This window comes from Pantherophis guttatus, chromosome 9 (assembly GCF_059756535.1).
Source record: "Pantherophis guttatus breed Tessera chromosome 9, ASM5975653v1, whole genome shotgun sequence".
Lineage (NCBI taxonomy): Eukaryota > Metazoa > Chordata > Lepidosauria > Squamata > Colubridae > Pantherophis > Pantherophis guttatus.
The window spans coordinates 6321156-6348392 of NC_142071.1; the positions used below are offsets into that span (position 1 = coordinate 6321156).

General features: G+C 46.2%; 1 protein-coding gene across 7 annotated transcripts in view; it reads right to left on the reverse strand.

Annotated features, from left to right (window-relative positions):
* Positions 1-10863: 10863 nt before the first annotated feature.
* Positions 10864-27237, reverse strand: part of FGFR1 (fibroblast growth factor receptor 1) — a 127615-nt gene continuing 111241 nt past the window's right edge. For 4 of the 7 annotated variants that reach the window (XM_087875896.1, XM_087875895.1, XM_087875898.1 and 1 more), the window contains 9 exons: positions 26017-26161; positions 24464-24585; positions 22836-22946; positions 21629-21819; positions 20661-20783; positions 18962-19032; positions 16358-16495; positions 13608-13713; positions 10864-12503 (listed from right to left, as the gene is read on the reverse strand). In XM_087875896.1, the coding sequence (XP_087732022.1) occupies positions 12327-12503; positions 13608-13713; positions 16358-16495; positions 18962-19032; positions 20661-20783; positions 21629-21819; positions 22836-22946; positions 24464-24585; positions 26017-26161 (1184 nt within the window). In that variant the 3' untranslated portion in view covers positions 10864-12326. Of the gene's footprint in view, positions 12504-13607; positions 13714-16357; positions 16496-18961; positions 19033-20660; positions 20784-21628; positions 21820-22835; positions 22947-24463; positions 24586-26016; positions 26163-27237 lie in introns of all 7 variants that reach the window. The other 3 variants (XM_060693598.2, XM_060693597.2, XM_060693600.2) reach the window with 1 other exon arrangement.

The following is a 27237-nucleotide window of genomic DNA, read 5'->3' on the forward strand; positions in this document are numbered from 1 at the left end:
CCTCTCCTCTCCTCTCCTCTCCTCTCCTCTCCTCTCCCCTCCCCTCCCTTCCCTTCCCTTCCCTTCTATTCTATTCTATTCTATTCATCTTCTATTCTTTCCCCTCTTCTCTTCTCTTCTCTTCTCTTCTCCTCTGCTCTGCTCTCCTCCCCTCTCTCCTCTCCTCTCCTCTCCTCTCCTCTCCTCTCCTCTCCTCTCCTCTCCTCTCCCCTCCCCTCCCCTCCCCTCCCCTCCCCTCCCTTCCCTTCCCTTCCCTTCCCTTCCCTTCCCTTCCCTTCCCTTCCCTTCCCTTCCCTTCCCTTCCATTCTATTCTATTCTATTCTATTCTACTCTATTCTATTCTATTCTATTCTATTCTATTCTATTCTATTCTATTCTATTCAAGGGAAGGATTGATACTCCTTGCAGACAGCTGGTCATTTGCGTTCTTTGAGAGAGTCGTTGAGTCCACTTGGAGGTTTATCTGCATCCTTTCAGCAGTTCCAAGAAGGCTCCACACCCATTTGCACCACTCAGGTGACCCTGAGGATGCAGACAAAACCTCCAAGTGGCCTCAACGACTCTCTCAAAGAACGCAAACGACCACCTGTCTGCAAGGAGTATCAATCCTTCCATACCCCACCATCCAGTCAGAGCTGAAGAAGATTCTTGGCTGAGAAGCAAAACGTCTTAAAAAAAAAAAAGTCCAGTTGCCTGCACCCGGATGACTGAGAATCTCCATCGGCATGGAAATTCTGGTTCCAAGGGTGGTTGTAAGTTAAGGGTGACCTCTTTCCCTACCTACTGTCCCTGGTTAGACAAAATAAGTCGTATGTTGGTTCTGGGTCCAAAACCAGCAAGTGGCTGATGGAGGAAGGTGAGCTGCCAGCCACACAAAGGATACCTTTCCCCAAAAGGTGATTTTGCAGGCAGATGGATGGCTTGGCTTTCCTTCCTCCCATCCACCCCCCAAAGCAGAGCCCACCCTTCGATTGCAAGCCCCACTTCTCCCTTACAATGCCTCCATTGTCAGTGATTATCATCACCTATGAAATCGGCAGCCTTTTTGCATCCCCCCCCCCTTCCTTTTTTTCCTTTCATTCAGGAGCCTTGTGGTCCAAGCCTTGATTGTTCTTGGCCGAATTCTTTCCCAAGCTTGTCGTCTTGCTTTTCGTCCCCAAGGCTTTCCCCCACCCCTCCCCCGCTACATTCAAGGTGGAGGTGAGCGGAGAAGAACATTGCCAAAAAGGCATTAAGAGTTGTTAACCTAACCTTGCGTAGCTTCTTCTCTGGTAATGTTGTACTACTAACTAGAGCATACAAAACATTTGCTGGACCAATTCTTGAATACAGCTCATTCTGTCTGGAACCCGCACTGCATATCGGACATAAATACAATCGAGAGAGTCCAGAGATATTTTACGAGAAGTGTCCTCCATTCCTTTAACCGCAATAAAATACCTTATGACACCAGACTCCAAATTTTGGGCTTAGACAACTTAGAACTACGCCGACTTCGGTCTGGCCTAAGTGTAGTACATAAAATTATCTGCCACAATGTCCTTCCTATCAACGACTACTTCAGCTTCAACCACAACAATACACGAGCAAATAATAGATACAAACTCAAGGTAAACTGCTCCAGACTCGATTGCAGAAAATACGACTTCAGCAACAGAGTGGTCAATGCCTGGAATGCACTACCTGACTCTGTGGTTACAGCCCCAAACCCCCAAAACTTTAACCTTAAACTGTCTACTGTTGACCTCACCCCATTCCTAAGAGGTCTGTAAGGGGCGTGCATAAGTGCACCAGCGTGCCTACCATCCCTGTCCTAATATTCCTTTTTACTTACTCTTTTCATGTATTCAAATTATGTTTATACTTTTACCTGTTATCTTATATATTTATTATTTATTTATTTATTTGTTTATTTATTTATTTATTTATTTATTTATTTATTTATTTATTTATTTATTTATTTATTTATTTATTTTATTAGTCATATTTCTATGCCGCCCACTCTCCGAGGACTCTGGGCGGCTTACACCAAAGACAGTATACTAAATAGCATATTGCCCTCTAACAATCTAGATCCCCATTTTACCCACCTCGGAAGGATGGAAGGCTGAGTCAACCTCTCTACCTCTTCAGCCGAAGAGGTTGCAGAAAAAAATGCTTTTAAAAGCCTCTGACGATCAGGCAACTCAGCTGGGATCGTCAGAGGCTTTTAAAAGCATTTTTTTTCTCTACAACCTCTTTGGCCGAAGAGGTTGTAGAAAAAAATGCTTTTAAAAGCCTCTGACGATCCCAGCTGAGCAGCACGATCATCAGAGGCTTTCTTTTTTTTACTTTTAAAAGCATTTTTTCGGCCGAAGAGGTTGCAGAAAAAAATGCTTTTAAAAGTAAAAAAAAACAGCCTCTGATAATCGCATGGCTCATCTGGGCATGGGGGGGGGCATGGATTTTTGCTACCGGTTCTCCGAACCACCTGCCGCCATCGCTACCGGATCAGGCGATCCGGTCCGAACCAGGAGCATTTCACCCCTGCACATGTCGTATTGGCATGTGCCAATACGAGTTGTATTGGCTATTTGTAGGCTCCTGGATATAACTGTAGGCATGGCCACTTTTAAAGCCTTCACCACACTACAAAAAAGATGTTGAGACTCTATCAAGAGTGCAGAGAAGAGCAACCAAGATGATTAGGGGACTGGAGGATAAAACAGATTATGAACAGTTGCAGGAACTGGGCATGGCTAGTCTAGTGAAGAGAAGGACCAGGGGAGACATCATAGCAGTCTTCCAATACTTGAGGGGCTGCCACAGAGAGGAGGAGCTCAAGCTATTTTCCAAAGCGCTCCGTCCGGGATGAGTAAGCCTCTGGAGCTTGGTGGATTTCAAAACTTCCAGAGAAATGTGAGTCAGCTTCCAAGTGGATGTCGGTGGAAGAGGCAACTTGTCTTGCACAAGAATGCTCTTCTGACTCAAGAACCAGCTCCAGCTGTGCAGTGACAGAAACCATAAAACATTTACCGTATTTTTCGGACTATAAGACGCACCTATCTTTTTTGGTGAGGAAAAGAAGAAAAAAAAAAATCTGCCTCCCAGCAATTTTGCCTCCTTGCAGCAAACAGCCTGCTTTACTTTCATTTTCGTTTTCAGCATAGTTTGATTAGCAGAAGGAAAACAAAAAAAATCTGCTCCCAGCAATTAACCTTCTTGCAGCAAGCTGCGCAAAACAGCTGAGAGTCGGGAGGCTGATCCAATCAACTTGTGCTAATTAGGCTGTGCTGAAGCTGAAAGGAGCTGGTTTTTTTTTTTGCTGTTTGCTGCAAGGAGGTAAACTGCTGGGAGGCAGAGGCCAAAGGGTGGGGGTCCAGTGGGTGGGCGGGGCTACATTCGGTGTATAAGACGCACCTAAATTTTCACCCCCTTTTAGGGGGGAAAAAGGTGCGTCTTATACTCCGAAAAATATGGTATGTGACATCAATACCCAGGAAGAAATGAAATGTGAAGGAACCAGCTGAGATCTGTCTGTTTTTAGCTATCTTTCTGCCCAAGGGATGTGAGCGTACAGCTCTCTGTCCAGGGGCCTATTATGCCTCCTAGTCCAGCAGGAAGGCAATTAAAGTTACACGCTCAATTGGTCACATTTCAGGATGTGACTAGAGCCCAGCTGTCCCTGAAATGAAGCTATTTCATAAGATAAAGGCAACGGCACAGAGCAAATGCCAAAACATCTGGCTCTTGTAGTAGCCCATAGCTATGTGGTATTTTGTTTTGTTTCTTTTTATTTGCTGAAACAACCGGAGAGTTAGAAGTAATCACGCAGCCTCAAATTCTTCTGCAGAACACGATAGTAAGGGTGCACGGATTAGATTGGGCAGCTCTCAGATGGGGATATTGGCTTTTCTGGATGTTTATCTTAATTGGAGGGAATAGAGGTAGTCCTCGACTTACCACCACAATTGAGCCCAGCATTTATGTTGCTAAGTGAAACATTTGTTAAGAGGACTTCGCCCAGTGGTGAAATCCAATTTTTTTTTACTACTGGTTCTGTGGGTGTGGCTTGGTGGGGGTGGTACGGCTTGGTGGGCGTGGCAGGGGAAGGATATTGCAAAATCTCCATTCCCTCCCCACTTCTGGGGGAAGGATATTGCAAAATCTCCATTCCTTCCCCACTTCTGGTGGAAGGATATTGCAAAATCTCCATTCCCTCCCCACTCTGGAGCCAGCCAGAGGTGGTATTTGCCGGTTCTCCAAACTGCTCAAAATTTCCGCTGCTGGTTCTCCAGAACCTGTCAGAGCCTGCTGGATTTCACCCCTGGTTTTAATCAGTTGCTATCCATATTTGCGACACTTATCATTTTTACAGTCTTATTTTTTTTTTTTGTTGCTGTTAGTTGTCTAGAATCATGTACCTGTGAATTCACTTGGGCTCTGACAAATGGGCCGTTTATGTATGTATGTATGTATGTATGTATGTATGTATGTATGTATGTATTGGTTCGATTTATATGCCGCCTTTCTCTGGAGACTCAGGGCGGCTTACAATGCGTTAAGCAATAGCCTTCATACTTTTGTATATACCTGCTTAGTAGGGCTTTCGCCCCCCCCCCCAGCGGTGTTTAATCTTGAGGGAGATGGGTAGTCTAGAAACATGTAAAATAGCTAATCTGGAGCGGTGCTACCTACTTGCAGCTAGATCAGTGGTGGGTTGCCCCCGGTTCGGACCAATTCTATAGAACCGGTAGTAAAACCGGAGGGAGGCTCCACCCATCGACCCCGACGTCATCAGAACGCTTATGCGTATGTGCAGAAGAGTGAGCGTGCGGCCCCATTGTGAACCAGTAGTAAAGGTAAGTAGAACCTACCCCTGAGCTAGATAAACCATGGCAGGTAAGCGGTATACACCTTTAGAAGTAGATCTATTGGCGGGAGCATAAGAACCATTTTGGACCATGGTCTAAATCAGGCTGCGCATGTAGAATTGAATACAGACTGACGGAGTTTGGAAGGGACTTTAGAGGTCTTCTAATCCAATCTCCTTTGTGTGTTGCAAGGGTCTCCTTCAGCCAGAAGCAGTCCTTCCCAATTCACAGAAGAAACGGAGAAAGAATTGGATCTTTTAGGTGATTTTTGAGGCTCTTCTTTTTCTAGTACCATATCCGTCATCGTTGGTGATCACACTGGTGATCCTATTTTTATCAACAGCCGCACGAAAAAGTGCTGCTGAGTTTTGTCCAAACCGGTTCCTTAGATTTTGAAGCCACAATGTTTTTCTTCTGCCTGGACCTCCTTTGCCTTCAATCTTTCCTTGGAGGATTACGTGAAGGATGCCGTATTTTTCCGGGTGTTGAATCATATGGCTGAAATATTCTAACTTTCGCTTTTTTAATGGTTTTGATGATTTCCCTTTGCTTTCCCAGGCAGCTTATCCCCTCCTCATTTGTGATTTTCTCAACCCAACTTTGGGGTTCTGGGAGTTGCAATCGGAAGCTGGATTTAGCCATACTAACATCATTGCCCAGAGGATCATTGGCTGCTCTCTCCCCTCTTTATAGAGGAAGAGCTTTATAGCTCCCGCTGCCTTAAGAAAGTTCAAAACGTTCATAAAGATCCATCTCATCCTGGACACCCTTTTTTAAAAAAACTATTACCATCTGGCAGACGGTACAGGATAATAAAAACAAGGACAAATAGAAGCTGAAAAACAGCTTCTATCCCAGAGCAATAACTATATTGAATTCTATTGTATAGTGCAATATTAATGCAGTATCAGGGGTTTCCAATTCAATTGTGTAGAATGCGAAGGATGTGTGTCTGTGTTTTATTTTTGTGGTTATAATGTACACTGAAGGTGGCATTTAATTTCGTTGTACGGAGTGCAATGACAATAAACTAACTAAACTAGTAGTTGTGCAACTTGTGTGTGCTGCCTTGTGACTTTGATACTTAATTCTTTAACAGCACAACCTGCCTGGCTTAAAGACTTCTGCCTGTTACGTTCTCTGCAATGGGCTGACCGACCTTCCGTGGGACTCATTGCATATCCAAAACAGATCATTAATGTTCTGGAATACTTTCTAAACAAAGACACACCTAGAAAATTCACTTCCATGTCAGCTTTTCAAACTCCTGCGAATTTAACCTGTCAGATCTCTAGGCCAGGCAGCCTGCGGCTCCGGAGCCGTATGCAGCTCTTTGGGCCCTCTGCTGTGGCTCCTTGTCAGGTGATCCCACCATGGGCTGGCCCTGCCCCTAGCCCTCCCATCCCAGTCACTCCTTGCCTGGCCTGAGAAGATGGAGAAGTGGCCAGGGCAGAGAGATACAGAGAGAGGGAGAGAGAGAGACATAAAGAGATACAGAGAGAGGGGGAGAGAGAGACATAGAGAGATATAGAGAGGGGGAGAGAGAGACATAGAGAGATACAGAGAGGGGGAGAGAGAGACATAGAGAGATATAGAGAGGGGGAGAGAGAGACATAGAGAGATATAGAGAGGGGGAGAGAGAGACATAGAGAGATATAGAGAGGGGGAGAGAGAGACATAGAGAGATATAGAGAGGGGGAGAGAGAGACATAGAGAGATACAGAGAGGGGGAGAGAGAGACATAGATACAGAGAGGGGGAGAGAGACATAGAGAGAGGGGGAGAGAGAGACAAAGAGATACAGAGAGAGGGGGAGAGAGAGACATAAAAAGATACACAGAGAGGGGGAGAGACTAGAGAGATACAGAGAGAGAGGGGGAGAGAGAGACATAGATACAGAGAGGGGGAGAGAGACATAGAGACATAGAGAGAGGGGGAGAGAGAGACATAGAGAGATACAGAGAGAGGGGGAGAGAGAGACATAAAAAGATACACAGAGAGGGGGAGAGACTAGAGAGATACAGAGAGAGGGGGAGAGAGAGACTAGAGAGATACAGAGAGAGGGGGAGAGACATAGAGAGATACAGAGAGAGGGAGACATAGAAAGATAGAGGGGGAGAGAGAGACATAAAGAGATACAGAGAGAGGGGGAGAGAGAGAGAGAGAGTGATACAGAGAAGGGGAGAGAGAGTGACATAGAGAGACGAGAGAGGGGGGGAGAGGGAGGGAAGAGAGAGATATATCAAATGGATTTTGTGGTTCCCGGTGTTTTTTAACAACTGGTTCTATGACCTAATGACTGGCTGGGTAGGCGTGGCTAGGGGTGTGTGTCATGTGACTGGTGGAAGTGAGTGACATCCAATTGGCCATGCCCACCCAGGTTTTTGGGCTCCTGGTGTTTTCTTTTCTGTGGGAAACGGGTCCAAAGTATGGACCCGTTGAGTATTTTTAATTTATTTATATGCCACCCTTCTCCGGAGACTCAGGGCGTCTTACAATGCGTTAAGCAATAGCCTTCATACTTTTGTATATTTATACAAAGTCAGCTTATTGCCCCCAAGAATCTGGGTCCTCATTTTACCTACCTTAGAAAGGATGGAAGGCTGAGTCAACCTTGAGCCTGGTGAGATTTGAACTTGCAGTAATTGCAGGCAGCTGATGTTAATAACAGTGCTTTAATCTGCTGCGCCACCAGGACTTATTTAAGGTTGCAAACGCCTGCTGTAGGCTGAAATGTAGGCACTCTAGCCACCGAAGAAAAGATATTGAAGTGGACATAAATGTATGATTTATTCTCCAGTTTGCGATCGATTCTGGAAAAAAGGCACACAAAAGGAGGCAACAAGAGAGTTCCAGGACTCTCAACAATTAAAATTCTTTCCCGTAAAAAATAAATTACAAGACTTCCAAATCTGATACAGAAATGTTTAAAAACGCAATTCATTGGTTCCATACAAAGGCAGGACAAGCTTCCGAGTATAGGATGAATGATGGTGGATTTAGGTTACACAGAAACACGACACCAAATAAATGGGGGTGCAACTCCCAGAATCCTCCAGCACAAAGTTTGCTGGGGAATTCTGGGAGCAGCACGCCCAAAAGATTCGGTGGGTACCAAGGAGTCACGCCTTTACAATGGCAGGAACAGAAGAAAGAATTTGAGAATACAGGTAGTCCTCGATTTACAACCATAATTGAGCCATAAACCTACGTTGTTAAGTGAGGCATTTGTTGCGAAGCTTTGCCCTATTTTACAACTTTTCTTCCCACGGTTGTTAAGAGAATCAATTGCAGTTGTTAACGACCCGGTTGTTAAATGAATCTGGCTTCCCCATTGACTTTGCTTGTCAGAAGGTCGCAAAAGCTGACTTTAAGCTGACTTTGTATAAATATACAAAAGTATGAAGGCTATTGCTTAACGCATTGTAAGCCGCCCTGAGTCTCTGGAGAAGGGCGGCATATAAATCAAATCAAATAAAATAAAATAAAATTAAAAAAAGGTGACCGCGGGACACTGCGACCGTCATAAATATGAACCAGTTGCCAAGGATCCAAATCTTGGGTCCCATCATGTGTCCATGAGGATGTTGCAATGGCCATTAAGTGTGAACAATGATTGTAAGTCACTTTTTTTCAGTGAATTTGTAACTTTGAAGGGTCCCTAAATGAACTGTTGTAAGTCGAGGACTAACTACTAACTATGAGTGTTAGAGTTGACTTACTTTGATTCTGCAGAGGTGGTGTAATTGGACACCAGCATCCACCGAATAGGTCAAAAAAGGACACACCCCAGGAACAAAATATTAGTAGGTGAGTTTAAAGCAAGTAATACCTCACATAGCAAAATTTGTACAGGTTTTGTTACCATATTTCTCGGGATCTTATATTAATTTGTGCTCCAAAATATGCATTAGGGTTTATTTTCCAGTTAGGTCTTATTTATTTATTTATTTTTAATTTGATTTATATGCCGCCCTTCTCCGGAGACTCAGGGTGGCTTACAATGCGTTAAGCAATAGCCTTCATACTTTTTTATATTTATACAAAGTCAGCTTCTTGCCCCCACAAACTGGGTCCTCATTTCACCTACCTTAGAAAGGATGGAAGGCTGAGTCAACCTTGAGCCTTGGCGAGATTCGAACCCTGCAGTAATTGCAGGCAGCTGGTCTTAATAACCAGCTTAATAACAGGGTGCCTTAAACCCCTGTACTACCAAGGCTCTTATTTTTTGAGGAAATACTGTAAATGCGTCCATCTGGCTGATCTTAACTGGGTCTTATTTTTGGGGTAGGGCATATATTACAAGGATCCTGAAAAATCATGCTAGGGCTTATTTTCTGGTTAGCTCTTATTTTGGGGGAAATACGCAGGGGTGAAATGCTCCCAGTTCGGACCGGATCGCCCGATCCGGTAGCGATGGAGGCGAGTGGTTCGGAGAACCGGTAGCAAAAATCCCTCCCCTCCCCACATTGCCCAGCTGAGCCGTGCAATCATCAGAGGCTTTTTAAAAAATTTTAAAAGCATTTTTTTCTACAACCTCTTTGGCCGAAAAAATGCTTTTAAAAGTTAAAAAAAAAAAGCCTCTGATGATCGCGCGGCTCAGCTGGGATCATCAGAGGCTTTTAAAAGCATTTTTTCTACAACCTCTTCAGCCGAAGAGGTTATAGAAAAAATGTTTTTAAAAGGAAAAAAAGCCTCTGCCAATCAGGCAAGTCAGCTGGGATCGTCAGAGCCCTTAAAAGCATTTTTTAAACAACCTCTTCAGCCGAAGAGGTTGTAGAAAAAATGGTGTTAAAAGTAAAAAAAAAAAGTTGGCCACGCCCACTCAGTCATATTACCCCACCCCCACCAAGCCACGCCCACAGAACCAGTAGTAACAAATTTTACATTTCACCACTGGAAATACGGTAGTGGTTGGGATAATGTAGTGGTGTTTGAAGAAAAGGAAGTGAACAACTTTCTCCTAACTTCTCCCATAAGACTTGACTTCTGAAATAAGCCTTCAGGTATTTTTTTTAAAAAAAGACGAAAGGAGAAGAAAGAGAGACAAATCTTTTAGATTTTTTTTCCCTATGCCCAAATACAGGTAGTCCTCGACTTACAATGGTTCATTTAGTGACTGTTCAAAGTTACGACGGCACTGAAAAAAGTGACCGATGACCATTTTTCAAACTTACAACCTTTGTAGCAGCCCCACGACCTTCTGACAAACAGAAGTCAACGGGGAAGCTAGATCCGTTTCACAACCGCGTTGCTAACATAACGGCAATGATTCTCTGAACAACTGGGGCAAAGAAAGGTCGTAAAATGGGGGCAAACCTCACTTAAGTGTCTTGGTTAGCCATTTTGGACTCCGTTGTAGTTGTATGTTGATGACGTCCTGTGCTTATTCAAAGCTGCCAACCTAGCACAATCTGTTGGAGAATTTCCCCATGTGGTTGTCTGGGGAAACCTTGCTCCCTCAGTATAAAACGGGAGATGGGCCATTTCCAGTGGTGGGATCCTCCCGGTTTAACAACCGGTTCGGTGATCACGCGCATTTGCCGCGCGCGTGCGTGCGCAGTTTGAAGAAATCTTCACTTCCTGGTTTCTTCAGAGGAGTAACACAGCTGATTCGTGCGGCAATCCACCCTACCATGCGAATCAGCTGAGAAGATAAAGGTTAGGAAAATAACGCGGGTGGCCGGATCTGATCGTCGGAGCTACCGATTCGCCCGAACCGGTTGAATCCCACCCATGGCAATTTCTATCGGTAAAGAACAGCACCCAGTCTTGTTAGAGTCACTAAGTTAGGAGTCTTCAGGCCTAACAGGATGGCTGGCATCACTCTATCTTAACAGCAAGGGAGTGAGTAAGTAAGGGGATTTATAGAGGGGGACTCTGGGTCTAGAGGGGCCTGTAGTACAGGTGAGCAGGTGCATAACAGGAGATGGGTAAGATTTCAAATCTTCTCCCCTCCAAAGGCTTGGTTACCCACAAACTTGCCGTTTTCATATAATCCCATATAAAATCGAAGCAGCAATTTGTTTTTATTGAAGTACCTAAACTGAAAATAAAAGTTTTAGAACATAATTTAAAAAAAAAATAATAATAATAAAACAAAACAAAGCAAAACCAGCAGAAGTAGCAAAATATATGATTTGTTTGGGGGTTTTCTTTTATAGCAACTGATACCTACCAGTCACTAGTAAACTTACTATCAAGGTGATAATCTCTCTGGTAACCACCATTTAAAAAAAAAAAAAAGACCATGTAAATATATAATTAATATTTATACATTTTTGTGGCAGCTATGTACAAAAGTTTTCTTTAATTTCCTTGGTTTTGTCTGAAAATGTCCAAGCCCTGAATTCCTTGGGGGCTGCCTCCTTTAAATTTTAGACCAGAGCTGTGTATGATATATGATGTGGTAGATCACTTTCACATTTGGTCAACAAAGTACCAATGGACAGTGCGCTCCTAAGACACCTTAGGAACAATGGAGTAGCTTCCTCTGTTCAACTTGCAGAATGCTGTGCTGCCAGAATAGCTCCCAGAATTAGGTGGTTATCGTGGGCGTGGACTTCACTTTTGGATGAGACGGCAACAGATCCTCAAACAGGAGGCGCTAAAAATTTTTCAGAGTAGAGCAGGGGTGTCAAACGCAAGGCCCGTGGGCTGGATCCGGCCTGCAGGGCCACCCTGGAAACAGCGAAGGACCGGCCCACAGTGCCTCTCCCAGTGAAAATGGAGCTCGGGAGGCTGCGACGGCCTCCTGCAACCCTCGGCCAGCGAAAATAGAGCTCGGGAGGGCCGCGTGCAGAGTTTGCTGCCAGAGGGTTGCAGGAGGCCGTCGCAGCCTCCCGAGCGCCGTTTTCGCCGGCAGAGTGCGCGGGCCGCCACAGGCACCCGCGCCACAAGTGACGTCGAGCTGGCCACGCCCACCCGGCCCTCAAGGTCACACACAACCCTGAATGAAATCGAGTTTGACACCCCTGGCGTAGAGAATCTTGATGCCCACAGGTAAGGTAGCCTCGTGCGTGGCAGCTCTGCTTTCTGAGCTCTCACAGGTCGCAGAGCTTCGGATTGATGAATGAGGAAAAAGGAAGGACTTCCACCTTCACGGGAACGTTCTTTACCCCCTACTCCAGAATCTCCTTCTGAAGTAACAACATGCTTCTGCGTAGGAACAGACATCGGGATCTTCCTTTTTGTTGTTCTTGTTTAGACACCGCTTCCCACAAGATTCATATGAGCAGCTCTTCAGAAGGCTTAAGGCTTGCAACAGATGGCAGTGTATCGAAGATGATGAGGATGAGTAGGCTTGGTTGCTTGGAATGGACTTTTTCGCAGTTCCTTAACGGCTGCCCCTCCGGTGGTCCGCCCTCCAGCCCAGCTGGACGGAGACTGTGCACACAGACGCACACCCATTCATTCACTGACACACACGCTCCACACTCGTATGCACAGAAGGGTCCCCCAGATGTTGCGGCATCAGCGCCTTTTGAGTCCACCGTTGGCAAGGTGAGGTGGATGCTTGGGAAGACAAGGTTCGTCAGGGAGGGGATCGTGGGAAAAAACGGAGTCCTCTCCAGACGAGCAGGTGGAACTGCGAGTGTCTGGAAAACTGGGAGAATACTGGTCCAATGGTAGAGAGAGGTCCAGGTATTCCTAAAAAGAGAACGAGAAGGTCGTGAGAACAATGTCTAATGCTCTTCTCAAGTTGGCAGGAGAAAAATAGAGAAATGGGGAATTGGAAGCAAAAATTGTGTTTGCTCTGGTGGATCCCCCACTTACAAGCTCCCGTTACTTGTCCCAGCTTCTGCCAACCTAGCAGTTTGAAAGCACGTAAAAAATGCAAGTAGAAAAATAGGGACCACCTTTGGTGGGAAGGGAACAGCGTTTCGTGTGCCTTTGGCGTTGAGTCATGCCGGCCACATGACCACAGAGATGTCTTCGGACAGCGCTGGCTCCTCGGCTTTGAAACGGAGATGAGCACCGTCCCCTAGAGTTGGGAATGACTAGCACATATGTGCGAGGGGAACCTTTACCTTTACCTTGATATATGGACTGAAATCTCTTCTTCTCCATTCAAGAACTGAGTATAAAGTACCCCCAACAGTGACCAAGCTGGAACTGATTATCCAGTTTTGATAAGCTATTTAATCCAGAATTGGGGCCTGGTGGCACAGCTGGCTAATAGCCTGTTATTAACATTCAGCTGCCTGCAATTACTGCAAGTTCGAATCTCTCCAAGGCTCAAGGTTGACTCAGCCTTCCATCCTTTCTAAGGTAGGTAAAATGAGGACCCAGATTGTGGGGGCAATAAGCTGACTTTGTATAAATATACAAAAGTATGAAGGCTATTGCTTAACACATTGTAAGCCGCCCTGAGTCTCCGGAGAAGGGCGGCATATAAATCAAATTAAAAAAAAAAAATTAGCCTAACTGCAAATATCAGGCAACTGTTTTAGCCCCAGGCCCCTCTTGTCTTTATTGTCAAAAACCAGTAGATAATTTCCTTCTACTCGAGACAAAAATAATCAAAACACTTAAATTTTTACCCTACAGTGGTCGTAACTTAATTTAAAACAATAGAGCAACCTTCCTAACATCTCGGATAATTTGCCCCTCCTGCTTATAATTTTCCACTGTCCTACCTACTTGCCTATCTATCCACCCACTTCCCATAAGAAAACAGTAAAGACTTCCCAGCAGTCTAATTAGGGCAAAATGGACTTCGGGGAGGGGGGGAGAGGGAGGGGGGTCTTTTACCTGGTTGGAGGTCATGGCCACGATCCTATCTAAGTCTTCGACCAGCTGCTTAAACGTCGGCCGTTGGGATGGAACAGCGTGCCAGCAATCCCGCATCATCATGTACCTGGGAAGAGAGAACAATTAACGTGCCTGCATCTAAGCTGTGGAAAACCACAGAGGAATGGGACATCTCGCACCACGGCCATCTTGCTGCAGCCAACTCGCTGCGGCTATTTTGCCACCGCCAATTATTATTATTATTATAATTTTATTTCTATACCGCCCTTCTCCTGCGGGACTCAGGGCGGTGTACAGCCAAGATAAAACATTGCATATAAAATTTAAAAACAATTTAAAAAACAATTAAATAATTTCGGCCCAAGATATTAAAAACAACCCAATTAAAACTAAATTCAATTAAAACTGAGAGGATGGGATCAAGCCAGCCCAGCTAGATGGAATAGGTGTGTTTTCAGGGCCCGACGAAAAGTCCGGAGGTCTGATATCATGCGTATCTCAGGGGGTAGGTCATTCCAGAGGGCGGGTGCTGCCACAGAGAAGGCTCTCCCCCTGGGGGTCGCCAGCCGACACTGTCTGGCCGACGGCACCCTGATGAGGCCCTCTCTGTGTGAGCGAACCGGTCGGTGGGAGGCTATTGGCGGCAGAAGGCGGTCTCGCAGATAACCCGGCCCTAACCCTGTGCCACGAGACAGCTCATAGTGGCCAAGTCGCCGTGGGACCATTCCACGTGGTATAACTTAACGCGGTAAGTGTTATCCACTGCTGTTTCTTCATTATTTCCATTGACAAAAACAGAAATAATGCTGGAGAAAACAGTGGCGAATAACATTTATCACGTTGAGTTATCCCCCGTGGAATTGTCACACAGCAAGTTATCCTAGACCAGTGATGGCTAACCTTTTTGCCATCGCGTGCCAAAAGCGGGGGTCGCGGGGGGGGGGGGGTCGCGTGTGCCCACATCCATAATTCAATGCGCCCCGCCTTCCCGCACATGTGCATGTGACCCTCCCAAACTTCTCCGTGCTTTTGGCACGCGATGGCCCGGTGGGCCCAGTAGGCCCGTTTTTTTCCCCTCTCCAGGCTCCAGAGGCTTTCTAGGAGCCTGGGGAGGGCAAAAACAGCCTTCCCCATCCCCCTGGAGGCCAGAAACAGCCAGTTTCCCGACTTCCGGTGGGACTGGAAGGCCTGAAAATCAATTGGCTGGTGCGCGCATGCGTGCTGGAGCTGAGCTAGGGCAACACTCGCGTGCCCACCAATATGGCTCCGCGTGCCACCTGTGGCACCCGTGCCATAGGTTCGCCATCACGGTCCTAGACCAAGGTGTCAAACTCAATGGCCATGGGCCGAATCCGGCTCGCGGGGTGCTTAGATCTGGCCTGTGGGGCCACCCTGGAAACAGCGAAGGACCAGCCCGCGGTGGCTCTGCCAGGAAAAATGAAGCTCAGGAGGGCTGCGTGTGGCCCTCCTGGGTTCAGTTTTTGGCCACGACGGCCTCCTGCAGCCCTCTGCCAGGGAAAACAGAGCTCGGGAGGGCCACAACTTCTGGAGGCAATTCGTTCCACTGATTCATTGTTCTCACTGTCAGGAAATTTCTTCCTCTCCTAATCAAGGAGAGAACCAACCTTAATTCCTTGATTAGTTTCCATCCATTGAAGCAGTAAAAAGAGACCTCTGAGCCAAGGAGCAGTGAAAAATTGATTTTCATTTTCATAAACATTTTTAAAAATATCTTTTTTTTTTGGTCTTTTCAGGGTCAGGGCATTACGAGAAGCCGAGAATAGTTTGTGGAGCTACAAATACTCTTTTGCTAAATGCCAGGGCTAGTGAGTGCGCTTTGCAAAGCTGGGCATGCAGCTTGCCATCCTTATCCATCACCCACTTAACTAGAGGCGAGGTGGCTCAGTAGCTTAGAGACACTGGGACAAAGTCTGTACTCCGGCAGTTCGAGCCCCAGTATCGCATGGCAGAATGAGCTCCCGTCACTTGCCTCAGCTCCTGGCTAACGTAACAGTTTCAAAGCATGCTACATGCGAGTAGATAAATAGGTACCACTTTGGTGGGAAAACAATGGCGTTTTGTATGGTACTGCTGGACCTTCCCCACTGCAACGCCCGAGGCTGAGGCAGCATCGGTGGATGGAGAAAGTCCTGGATGACACTGCAAAATGCTGTTGAACCTCCCAGGTTGACCCCTGTGGAGTACGAGCGTGAACCGAATGGACTAGCAATTATCAGAAGGCAAACAACTACTTTGTACATATAGTATAGTCTTATGGCTAATGTAATATCGCCATACGCTAAATAAAGGTAAAAGTTTTCCCTGCCCTGTCGTGACCGATTCTAGGGGATGGTGTTCATCTCTGTTATCCAAAGATGTTTCCATGGCCATGCGGCCAGCATGACTATATACTGAGGCGCTCAGAGTGCTGTTACCTTCCCACCAAAATGGTACCTATTTATCTACTTGCATTTGCATCCTTTCAAACTGCTAGGTGGGCAGGAGCTGGGGCAAATGACGGGAGCTCATCCCCTCCGCAGCGCTCAGGTCTCGAACCTGGCCTGTCAGCTTTCCAGTTGACAAGCTCAGCGTTTTTAACCGCTGTAGAAAAGCTTAAAAGAAGTAATGCAAAATCAGAAGACCTGGCCCACAGAATCCGTTAAGAGTTGGGTATAACTGAATGGATATCATCATCACCATCACCATCATCATACTAAATAGATAAATCACCCACGCAACTGGGCACTCACAGTTCATTGGTGCAATTACTGGGTTTGTCCATCCGATGCCCCTCTTTCAGCAGTTTGAACAGCTCCTCCACTGGCACTCCCGGGTACGGAGAGCCCCCCAGGGTGAAGATCTCCCACAAGAGGACACCGAAGGACCACCTGGTTAGCACATAAGATACACCATGTCTTAACACTGTAGCAGTTACAAGCAAGATATTACTTAGTGGTAGACGGTCTATGGACGTATGGGGCTTTGGTAGGGGTTTTGTGCGTAAAGGAACACACCAAAAGGAAGAGGCCCTCAAACTGGCAACCAGAGGAAAGCCAAGAGCAGATTTTACACCAGCCAACTCTTGCTGCCAAGTAATGCAGACTGAAAATACTGTTTCTTGCCTATAGAAATTAGCATTTCATTAAACGGAGATGAATCACATCTGCTGTAGTCCACCTTTGGGAATAATTCCCAGCCTAACAGCCTTAATTGAAAAACGGTAAGAAAATTTAAGGGAGCTGTGATCTGTGACCAAATTAAATTTGGGAGGGAAGGGGGGGGAGGGATGTTAGGAGGGAAGGGTTAGAAGGCTGATTCTAATTAAACAGGCAGGACTAGAAGCTTCAAAGAGAAGCGTAGGCAGGGGTGGGCTTCACAAACTTTAGCATTTCTGCCCTCCCTGGGCTCCGGAGGCTTTCCTCGAGCCTCCGGGAGGGCATAAATGGCCTCCCCAGGCTCCGGAGGCCCTCCGGAGGCCTTCAAACTTCCGGTAGGCCCATTTTTCGCTCTCCCCGGGCCTCCGTACATGCAAAACAGGCCACGTGGGGACTCCTGAGAGGGGAGGGGTAGGCGGGGCCAGCCAGGAGTGGGATTTGGGGATTCTCTGAACTGCAGAGAATCTTAGCTAGTGGTTCTCCCGAACCCCTACGAACCTCCGTAAGCATAATGAGACGTAAGTAAACACAGTGAGAGCATAATGGCTGAATCAGTTGAGGCAGGAAAGTGAAGACCGGAGCGATAGCTTTCATCCATCCATCCCTTCCATCCTATCCAAACTTCCTGTCTAGAGCCAGAGCCTCTGAAGGTGGAGTAGATGGGCAGTGAGAACAGAAAACTCACCATTTCTTGCCCCAAAAGGCGCCACTGCCCGAGGAGCCTGAGTGGCGCAGCAGACTAATGCTGCTGTTAAAAGTAGTATTTAGCTTCCAGCTGTCTGCAATTACTGCGAGTTCAATTCTCACCAGGCTCAAGGTTGACTCAGCCTTCCATCCTTTCTAAGGTAGGTAAAATGAGGACCCGGTTTGTGGGGGCAATAAGCTGACTTTGTATAAAATATACAAAAGTATGAAGGCTATTGCTTTACGCCTTGTAAGCCGCTCTGAGACTCCGGAGAAGGGCAGTATATAAATCAATTTTTTTTTAAAAAAAGTGCTTTTTTCAAGAGGCAACTGGACTTCTTTGTTTTTTCTCTGATGACGTTTCGCTTCTCATCCAAGAAGCGTCTTCAGCTCTGACTGGGATGGTGGGGAAATGGAAGGATTGATGCTTTATGGAATGGAAGGATTTACAGGATTTAATCCTTCCATTTCCCCACCGTCCAGTCAGAGCTGAAGAAGCTTCTTGGATGAGAAGCGAAACGTCTTCGAAAGAAAAACAAAAGGTGCCTCTTGGAAAAAAAGCACTTTTGGGACAACCATGACTGAGGATCTCCATAGACATAATTTCTTGCACTTATTTGGCATGCAGGTAATTCTACCTGCCACTTGTGGCTTTGCAGCTTGGAAAAGGATATCCAAGGAGCAAGGGTGGTGAAATGATGTAACAGAGACGTTTGCTACTCTCAAGCAGAAGCTATCAAATGCACAAGTGTAGGGTTCAAGCCAAATACTTTATTAAGGTAAAGGTTCCCCTTGCACATATGTGCTAGTCGTTCCTGACTCTAGGGGGCGGTGCTCATCTCCGTTTCAAAGCCAAAGAGCCAGCGCTGTCCAAAGACGTCTCTGTGGTCATGTGGCCGGCATGACTCAATGCCAAAGGCGCACGGAACACTGTTACCTTCCCACCAAAGGTGGTCCCTATTTTTTCTACTTGCATTTTTTACCTACTTTCGAACTGCTAGGTTGGCAGAAGCTGGGGCAAATCACGGGAGCTCACCCCGTTACGCGGCACTAGGGATTTGAACCGCTGAACTGCCAGCCTTTTGATCGATTTGTGAGCTGCCCGGAGTCTTCGGAGAGGGGCGGCATATAAATTGAATTAAACTGAAATTGAATTGCCAAGCTCAGCGTCTTAGCCACTGAGCCACCCGCGTCCCTTAAGTACTTTATTACATTCTGCCTATTATACAGGAATCTCTCCAGACTGCCAGCCTGAACAGATAGATAAGGCTCTATGGAGCTTAAGGAGGAGGTCAGTTCTGCATCCTTAAACGGGGGACGGGGGGTTAATTTTGGACCTCTTATGGCTACGCAAGGATTTGAAGCTAATTCTGCATTTGAGATCTTCCCGCTGCCAGGCTGGGCATTTCCCAATAGCTATCCATTGTGAGAGAGTACGAGGTGCAGAGAATCAACAGGCTCAGTTGAAAATCTTTTCTAATATTGTACTTTAAGGAGTTACAGAGAAATACTCACACGTCACTCTGGTGGGTGTATATTCTATCAAACAAGGCTTCTGGGGCCATCCATTTCACTGGAAGACGACCCTAGAAAGCAGAAAAGAGGCCGTATTAATCCAGATCCACGGGGAAGAGAGGGTTCTGACTTAAGCTTCTCCAGCAGCACGAAGCCAAGTCCTCGTCCCGATAAACCCCTTTTATTTAATTTACAATGAATTCCTCTCCAGAAAAGTCTTTCCTCTCCCACAGTCTTTCAAGATACTTCACAATTACCGACCTTTTATCAGGCTTGGAGATCGGCCAAGCCGATATCTTTCAGACTCCCGCAATACTTGGCAAGAATGCAGGAATGAACTAATTGTCTCCTGCAAACTCCACTCCCCTTTCGCTCCTCTTTTATTCCCTCTGGGAGGAGCCATTCATCGTCCACCTGTGGCCTTACTCCCTAGTCGACCCTTGTTCTTCAGCTGTTCCCTTTGTCTGGCAACTCTGCACATGCGTACACTGGGAAGAGGCTCCAGCTGTTCTTCTGCCTCACTGATGTCCGACTCCGAAGGCAGCTGACAACTGTCAGACGGCCCTGGTCCCATCTCTGCCTCCGACGCAGAGCCCTCATCAGAGCCTTCCCCAGACTCCAGGACTGGCCCATGTTCCTCCCCAACCTCCTCACTGTCCGAATCTCCTGTCAGATCCGCTGGCTGCTGGCAGGCCACAACAGAGAGAATGCAAGAGGGAAATATGCTGGGCCACCAGGGATCACCCAGGCTTAATTCAGCAGCTAGCCCAACACTGAACCTCTAGTACAACTTGCCCCACTCACTGATCTGTATCAGAAAACATAGATTGCAATTAGGACCAATGTAAGCAACACTTTTCTTAGCTACCAATGATATTCAAATATCTATCTATCTATCTATCTATCTATCTATCTATCTATCTATCTATCTATCTATCTATCTATCTATCTATCTATCTAAGTTTAAACAGGAAGCTTGATATTGGAACCCATCTATTTGCAGAAATTATTTTGGGATCCACAAAGGCCTCACTGGGATAGTATACAGCCCCCTTCCTTCCTTCCTTCCTTCTGTCAGGTTTTGAGGTCGTCTCAAATAAATTGCATTTCAAACAAAGTCTTTGATGAAAAACTCCCATTTTATTAAGCACGACATTCTAGCTCCGACTCATCACAGCCAACACTGACTTCCAGACCCAAAACCCTCCCTTTCCATTCCCCACTCCCCTGCACTCATTGGCCATCTTCCAAATCACCCTACCCCTAATCTACTGCTCCAGCTCAAAGGAATTTCCCCCCTCCCATCCCATCTCCTAGGGGATATTATCTCCAGGGAAAATAAGTAGGTGAAAAGTCAAACGTCCCTTTTCAGACGCCTCCACTTCTCCTTCTTATGTCAGCACTAGAGTAAATGCAGCTTGAAGTGCTGACACCTTCCTTCCTTCCTTCCTTCCTTCCTTCCTTCCTTCCTTCCTTCCTTCCTTCCTTCCTTCCTTCCCTCCCTCCCTCCCTCCCTCCCTCCCTCCCTCCCTTCTTTCCTTCCTTCCCTCCCTCATCTTTTCTTTTAAGAAATTTCTAGGTCTCGGTCAGTGAAGTTTTCTCCAAATTTCCACATGCCTTCTTTACCGTTTCCTACTGAGCTTTTCTGCAATGCTTGACAATGGAATAATTTGAGCTCCCTTCGAGAGATGCCACTCACGTTGGTTGTCTTTTTGTAATAGTCTATGTGGTGAATGTCTCGAGCAAGGCCAAAATCAGCAATCTTCATCACAATGTCTTCCGTTACCAGCACATTCCTGGCAGCCAAATCTCGGTGAATACACTAAAGAGAAAAACACAGACCATAACAGGACTTCCTACAATGCAGCAGCTCTGGAAGGCAGAGACAAAGCTTTCGGGACTGAAGATCGGTAAATCCATTGGATTCTTTCAAAGCACATTTGATTTGTTTTATTTGTATGCTGCCTTTTTTAGAAATATCGTATTTTTCAGAGTATAAGACGCACCTTTCCCCCCCCTAAAAGAGGCTGAAAATTTGGGTGTGTCTTGATTGTTTTCTTGTAGACCTTTCATTGCCCACACTAGGTAACATCATCAGTGCTAGGACTGAGAAGAAGGAAAAGCATTTATGATATTACCTAGTTTGGGCAATGAAACGTTTGCAAGAAAACAACCAAGCTCAGAGAGCACCAAAGGCCCCTCAAGAGCCTTGGTAGTACAGGGGTTTAAGGCACCCTGTTATTAAGCTTATTAAGACCAGCTGCCTGCAATTACTGCAGGGTTCGAATCTCGCCAAGGCTCAAGGTTGACTCAGCCTTCCATCCTTTCTAAGGTAGGTGAAATGAGGACCCAGATTGTTGGGGCAATAAGCTGACTTTGTATAAATATACAAAAGGATGAAGGCTATTGCTGAGCACATTGTAAGCCGCCCTGAGTCTTCGGAGAAGGGCGGCATATAAATCAAATTAAAAAAAAAAAATATCAACCCCGAGCTACGAATATTCTCCTTTATTAAAATCCCACCTTTTTTTTCTTGAGACATCTTCACCTCTGCTGTTTTGCATCCTAACTTACTTCTCTGGGGCTCTCGAACCTCACAAGCCGCTAGTCCTCTGCCCACCTCTGTTCAAAGTCTTATCATTCCTTCCCTTTTTTCCAATTACTCACCTTTTTGGATGCAAGGTATTCCATGCCCCTGGCCACTTGGTATGCGCAGGATACCAGGTCTTTGAAAGAGAGTTGTTCTTCTGGGACGTGGGTGGGGTTATAGCAATATTCCATGCCAGGAGGACGGCGAGCTTGTAGGTATTCCCTTAAATTCCCTTTGGACGCATACTCAACTATCACATAGAGCGGGCCTGGCATAGAGGAAGACAAGAAGCTTTAATGGCTTAGGACCTGGTTATCTATGGGACCGCCTACTACCACCAATAGCCTCCCACCGGCCAGTACGCTCTCATAGAGAGGGACTCCTCCGGGTGCCGTCAGCCAAACAGTGTCGGCTGGCAGCCCCTAGGGGGAGAGCCTTCTCTGTGGGGGCACCCACTATCTGGAACGAGCTCCCCCCGGAGATACGGAGGATCCCGGATCTGCGCACCTTCCGCCGCGCTGTGAAGACCTTTTTATTCCATCAAGCAGGCTTGGCCTAATCTCCTCCCTCTTTTAATATGTAAATTTTAATCTGTTTTTAAATTATTGGGGTGTTTTAATCTGTCTGGGCCAAAGTGATTTAATTTGATTTTATCTGGTTTTAAATTTTGTGTATTTATGTATTTTATTGCTTGGCTGTTCACCGTCCTGAGTCCTTTGGGAGTAGGGCCGTCTGTCAGCCCTCAGATGGAGAGTCACCAGCCTCCAGGTCTGGAGGTGGCTGATGAAGAAGAGGAGGAACAGCTGGATCTGGTGCCTGACACACAAATGTGCAGAAGGCAGAGGAGAGGAGAGCAGTGGAAATCTATGGGCCGGTCCTTGGGACGGAAGAGACATTGCTGCTAACGAAGTTCCACCCTAGCTCTGGGGATAAAAGGCAGGGGTCGGAGATGAATAGATGTGGCGGACAACTATTCATCTCCCTGCTGGACAGACTTGTTAGCCTGCAGTGAGAGAGAAACTTTTTGCCAGGCTGCTGGCGCTCCTATTAAAGGAATCATTGATTTAAATACAGAGGGTTTGTCCTGTTTGGGGAGCTGGGTCAGAACATTTAAGCAGAGACAGTGGTATATACAATCACGATCCCAGTTCAATTCATGTGACATTTCTGACATCTAGCAGGCCATCTGAGGTGGTGGCCAGTTGAAGATGCCGAGGAATGAACTTTCCTGCAAAGTTGGACTTCTGTCATGGAGCTGCTGCCTTCCCCCTTAGAAGCACTTACCGTCCTGAGTACACGCTCCAAGGAGATTGATGATGTTCTTGTGTTTTCCAATCATCTTCATCATCTCCATCTCTGAGATCAGGTCAGACAGGTCTTTTTCAGTGGCATCAGCTAGGGAGGAAAAAGATACTAAGCCCTGATTGAGTCAAAGATACACTGAAGGGAGGTTAAGATACTGGAAGTGTCCGGTTGAAATAAAACTCCTATTAATAGCAATAGCACTTAGACTTATATACCCATTCATAGTCCTTTCCAGTCCTCTCTAAGCGGTCTGCAGAGTCAGCCTATTGCCCCAATCAATCTGGGTCCTCAGTTTACCCACCTCGGAAGGATGGAAGGCTGAGTCAACCTTGAACCGATCAGGATCAAACTCCTGGCAGTGGGCAGAGTTAGCCTGCAATACTGCATTCTAACCACTGCACCACCAGAAAGAAGAATGAGAAAGGGAAGAAGAGAGGGAGGGAGGGAGGGAGGGAAGGAAGGAAGGAAGGAAGGAAGGAAGGAAGGAAGGAAGGAAGGAAGGAAGGATAGCAATAGCACTTAGACTTATATACCGCTTCATAATGCTTTATAGCTCTCTCTAAGCAGTTTATAGTCAGCATATTGCCCTCAACAATCTGGATCCTCATTTTACCAACCTCGGAAGGATGGAAGGCTGAGGAGTCAACCTTGAATCGGTCAGGATCGAACTGCTGAACTGCTGGCAGTCGTCAGCCTGCAATATTGCATTCTAACCACTACGCCACCACGGCTCTTCATATAGGAGCCTGAGTGGCGTAGGAGGCTAATGCCTCCTACTAAGGCAGCATTTAACATCCAGCTGCCTGCAATTACTGCGAGTTCAATTCTCACCAGGCTCAAGGTCGACTCAGCCTTCCATCCTTTCTAAGGTGGGTAAAATGAGGACCCGGTTTGTGGGGGCAATAAGCTGACTTTGTATAAATATACAAAAGTATGAAGGCTATTGCTTAACGCATTGTAAGCCGCCCTGAGTCTCCGGAGAAGGCCGGCATATAAATCAAATTATATATAAATATATATGAAATCTGCATTTCTATGAACTCCAAATCATCCTTGGTGTTTATGTGTGTCTGTATTCCTGACACAGCCCCAAACATATCTGCACACACATATTAAAGGAGGTTTGAAGTTCACCCAAAACTGCAGTCACCGGTTGATGTGAAAGAATAGGTATGCCCAGAAGTGGGTTTCAGCAGGTTCTGACCGGTTCTGGAGAACCGGTAGCACAAATTTTGAGTAGATCAGAGAACCGGTAGTAAAAATTCTGACTGGCCCCGCCCCCATCTATTCTCTGCCTCCCAAGTCCCAGTTGATCAGGAGGAAATGGGGATTTTGCAGTAACTTTCCCCTGGAGTGGGGACGGAATGGAGATTTTACAGTATCCTTCCCCTGTCATGCCGACCAAGCCACACCCACAGAACCGGTAGTAAAAAAAATTTGAAACCCACCACTGGGTACGCCCATGTACAGGTTAAAACAAGTTCAAATATTAAAAGACTCCGAAGGCCCCTAACCGAACAAGATGGGTCTCATCAGGAGCTTTATGCAAAAAGAAAGACAAGGTTTTTTTTGTGGAAACTTAGAAATAAAACTGTAACCTTACTTACATTTTAGCATTTTGACCGCCACTTTAGTAACTCGGTTTGGCTTGTCTTTATCCAAGCCTATTGCTTCAGCCAGGACCACTTGCCCAAAACAACCTTCTCCCAGAGGTTTTCCTAGAATCAGCCTGGAATAAAAGCAAAAAAACAGAATTATTTAGCAAGGTGTTGGTAATCTCCGCAGGGAATTCACTGGAGCTTCAGCCGATAGGGTTGAACTGTGGGTCTAAATAGCCTTTTTTTTTTTTTTGGCTTTCTGTTCCGTGATACTGCCTGTATTATTTATTTTATTTTATTTATTTATTTATTATCATATTTATATACCGCCCTACTCCCAGGGGACTCAGGGCGGTGAACAGCCAAGATAAAAATACAAATAACATACAAAAGTTAAAAGCAATTAAAAATAGATTAAATAATTTGGGCTCAAAAACAAATTTAAAAACATCCAATTTATGTAAAACATTTAAAAGCCAATTTAAAAGGGAGAGTTAGGCCAGACCAGCCTGTTGGAATAAAAACGTTTTTAGGGCGCGGCGGAAAGTGCGTAAATCTTGGCTCCTCCGTATCTCTGGGGGGAGCTCGTTCCAGATGGCAGGTGCCCCCACAGAGAAGGTTCTCCCCCTGGGGGCCACCAGTTGACATTGTTTGGCCGATGGCACCCTGAGGATCCCCTCTCTATGGGAGCGAACTGGTCAGTGGGAGGCTATTGGTGGCAGAAGGCAGTCTCGTAAGTACCCTGGTCCTGAGCCATGGAGCGGTCTAAAGGTGGTAACCAAAACCTTGAAGCGCACCTGGAAGACCATTGGGAGCCAGTGCAGCTCGCGCAGGAGGGGGGTCACATGGGAGTGCCACGTCGCTCCCATCACCACCCGCGCGGCCGCATTCTGGACCAGTTATCCAAGAAATATATCACTATTCTTCTCAGACACTTTGTAGAACAGGGGTGTCAAACTCGATTTCATTGAGGGCTGCATCAGGGTTGTGTTTGACCTTGGGGGGCTGAGTGGGTCAACCCTGGGAGCATTTTTGCTCCCAGGAGGCTGCAGGGAGCGCTACTAGGCCCAAAACGGGGCATTGGGGAAGCATGGGATGCGCATACGCGGGGGGCAGGGAGAGCGCAGGGGGTGCGTGTGCATGTGCAGGGGTGTGAGGTGTTTAGGAGGGTTGCACGCCCATTTGCATTATGGGTGCAAGCACGCACACGCCCTGTCACACGCCCGTGTCTGTGCTTTCGGCATGCGACAACAAAAAGGATAGCCATCCCTGACTTAAAGGGTCTCCCTCACTTCATGCTAAAAACAATCCTCTAATTGATGGCTCAGAAATGTTATCCTCAAAGTTGGCTATGCATTATTTATTTATTTATTTATTTATTTTTAAAAAAACTTGTTATGGAAAAGAGCATAATGTTTCTGGAATTTTTCTGCCTCTGCCTTTTCAATTTATAATTGTGAGTACTCCGCTCGAGCACTTTCCCCGTTGACGCAGCTGTTTAACAAACATTAGACATGCCTCTTTCGCTGAGCCCTTCCAAAATTAAGAGGAGAATTTGGTACCTGTCCCTGGGCAGCTCCCAGCGAGGGTCTTCTGGCAACTCGTATTCAGAGACCCCGGTCAGCATTGGGGTCCCACTGGAGGAGAGCCTTGAGGGACGCACAAGCATCACACCAGAGTTCATGGAGGAACTGGAATCAGCTGAGACCTGCATCAGAAGAAGGGAGACAGTGGAGGTTACCTTTGTCAAAGTCTTCTTGAGAATAGGTTAAGTTGGAGTTTGGTAGGGGAAGAATCGCCTGCCCTCCAACAAATCATATCACCTTTTTACTAGAAATGGGTGCCCTTGCTGCTGTAAAGATACTTTAAATCTTTGGAGAAAGCTCCTATATCAATGGTTGACCATGGCTTTGTAAGCAGAAGGTTCTACATTCAATCCCATGAATGGAAAAAAAACCAGGAAACCTTCTGCTTGGTAATTCTGGAAAACTACCGTTAGCAAGTTTATATAGTAGAGCCGTTGTGGTGCAGTGGTTAGAGTGCAGTACTGCAGGCTACTTCTGCTGCCTGCCGGCTGCCAGGAATTTGGCAGTTCAAATCTCACCAGGCTCAAGATTGACTCAGTCTTCCATCCTTCCGAGGTGGGTAAAATGAGGACCCAGATTGTTGGGGCCAATAGGCTGACTCTGTAAACCGCTTAGAGAGGGGCTGTAAAGCACTGTGAAGTGGTATATAAGTCTAAGTACTACTAAGTACTATTATAGTACTTATCCTTAGACCAGGCATCTCCAAACCTGGAAATTTTAAGACCTGTGGACTTCAACTGCAAGAATTCCTCAGCCAGCTGTGCTACAATACCATGCTAAGTATTGTGTAAACTTGCCGATGGCTATGTTGGCTAGGGAATTCTGGGAATTGAAGTCCACAAGTCTTAAAGTTGCCAAGTTTGGAGACCTTTGCCTTAGACCAACTAATTTGGAATAAAATGGCTTCTTGAACTCTAGTCTCTCCAGAAGTTGGAGCATATAAGCATTCTATAGCTCTTAAAAAGGATTTCAGTATCTTCCTCCCTCTCCATCAAAGTATGCCAGCACACTTATTGCTTGCTAGGGTTGTGAAACCATCTGAAGGGATGCTTCATGGTGTGCTGTCAACAAAGCGTCCCTGTTTGAAACCATTCTGGGAAGCTTCTGGGAAGCCCAGCATGGCTGTTTCAAGACATTTTGAGACCATCTCCATGTCTCTCTCTGTGTGTGCGAATATCACTTCAACAATAATCCTAA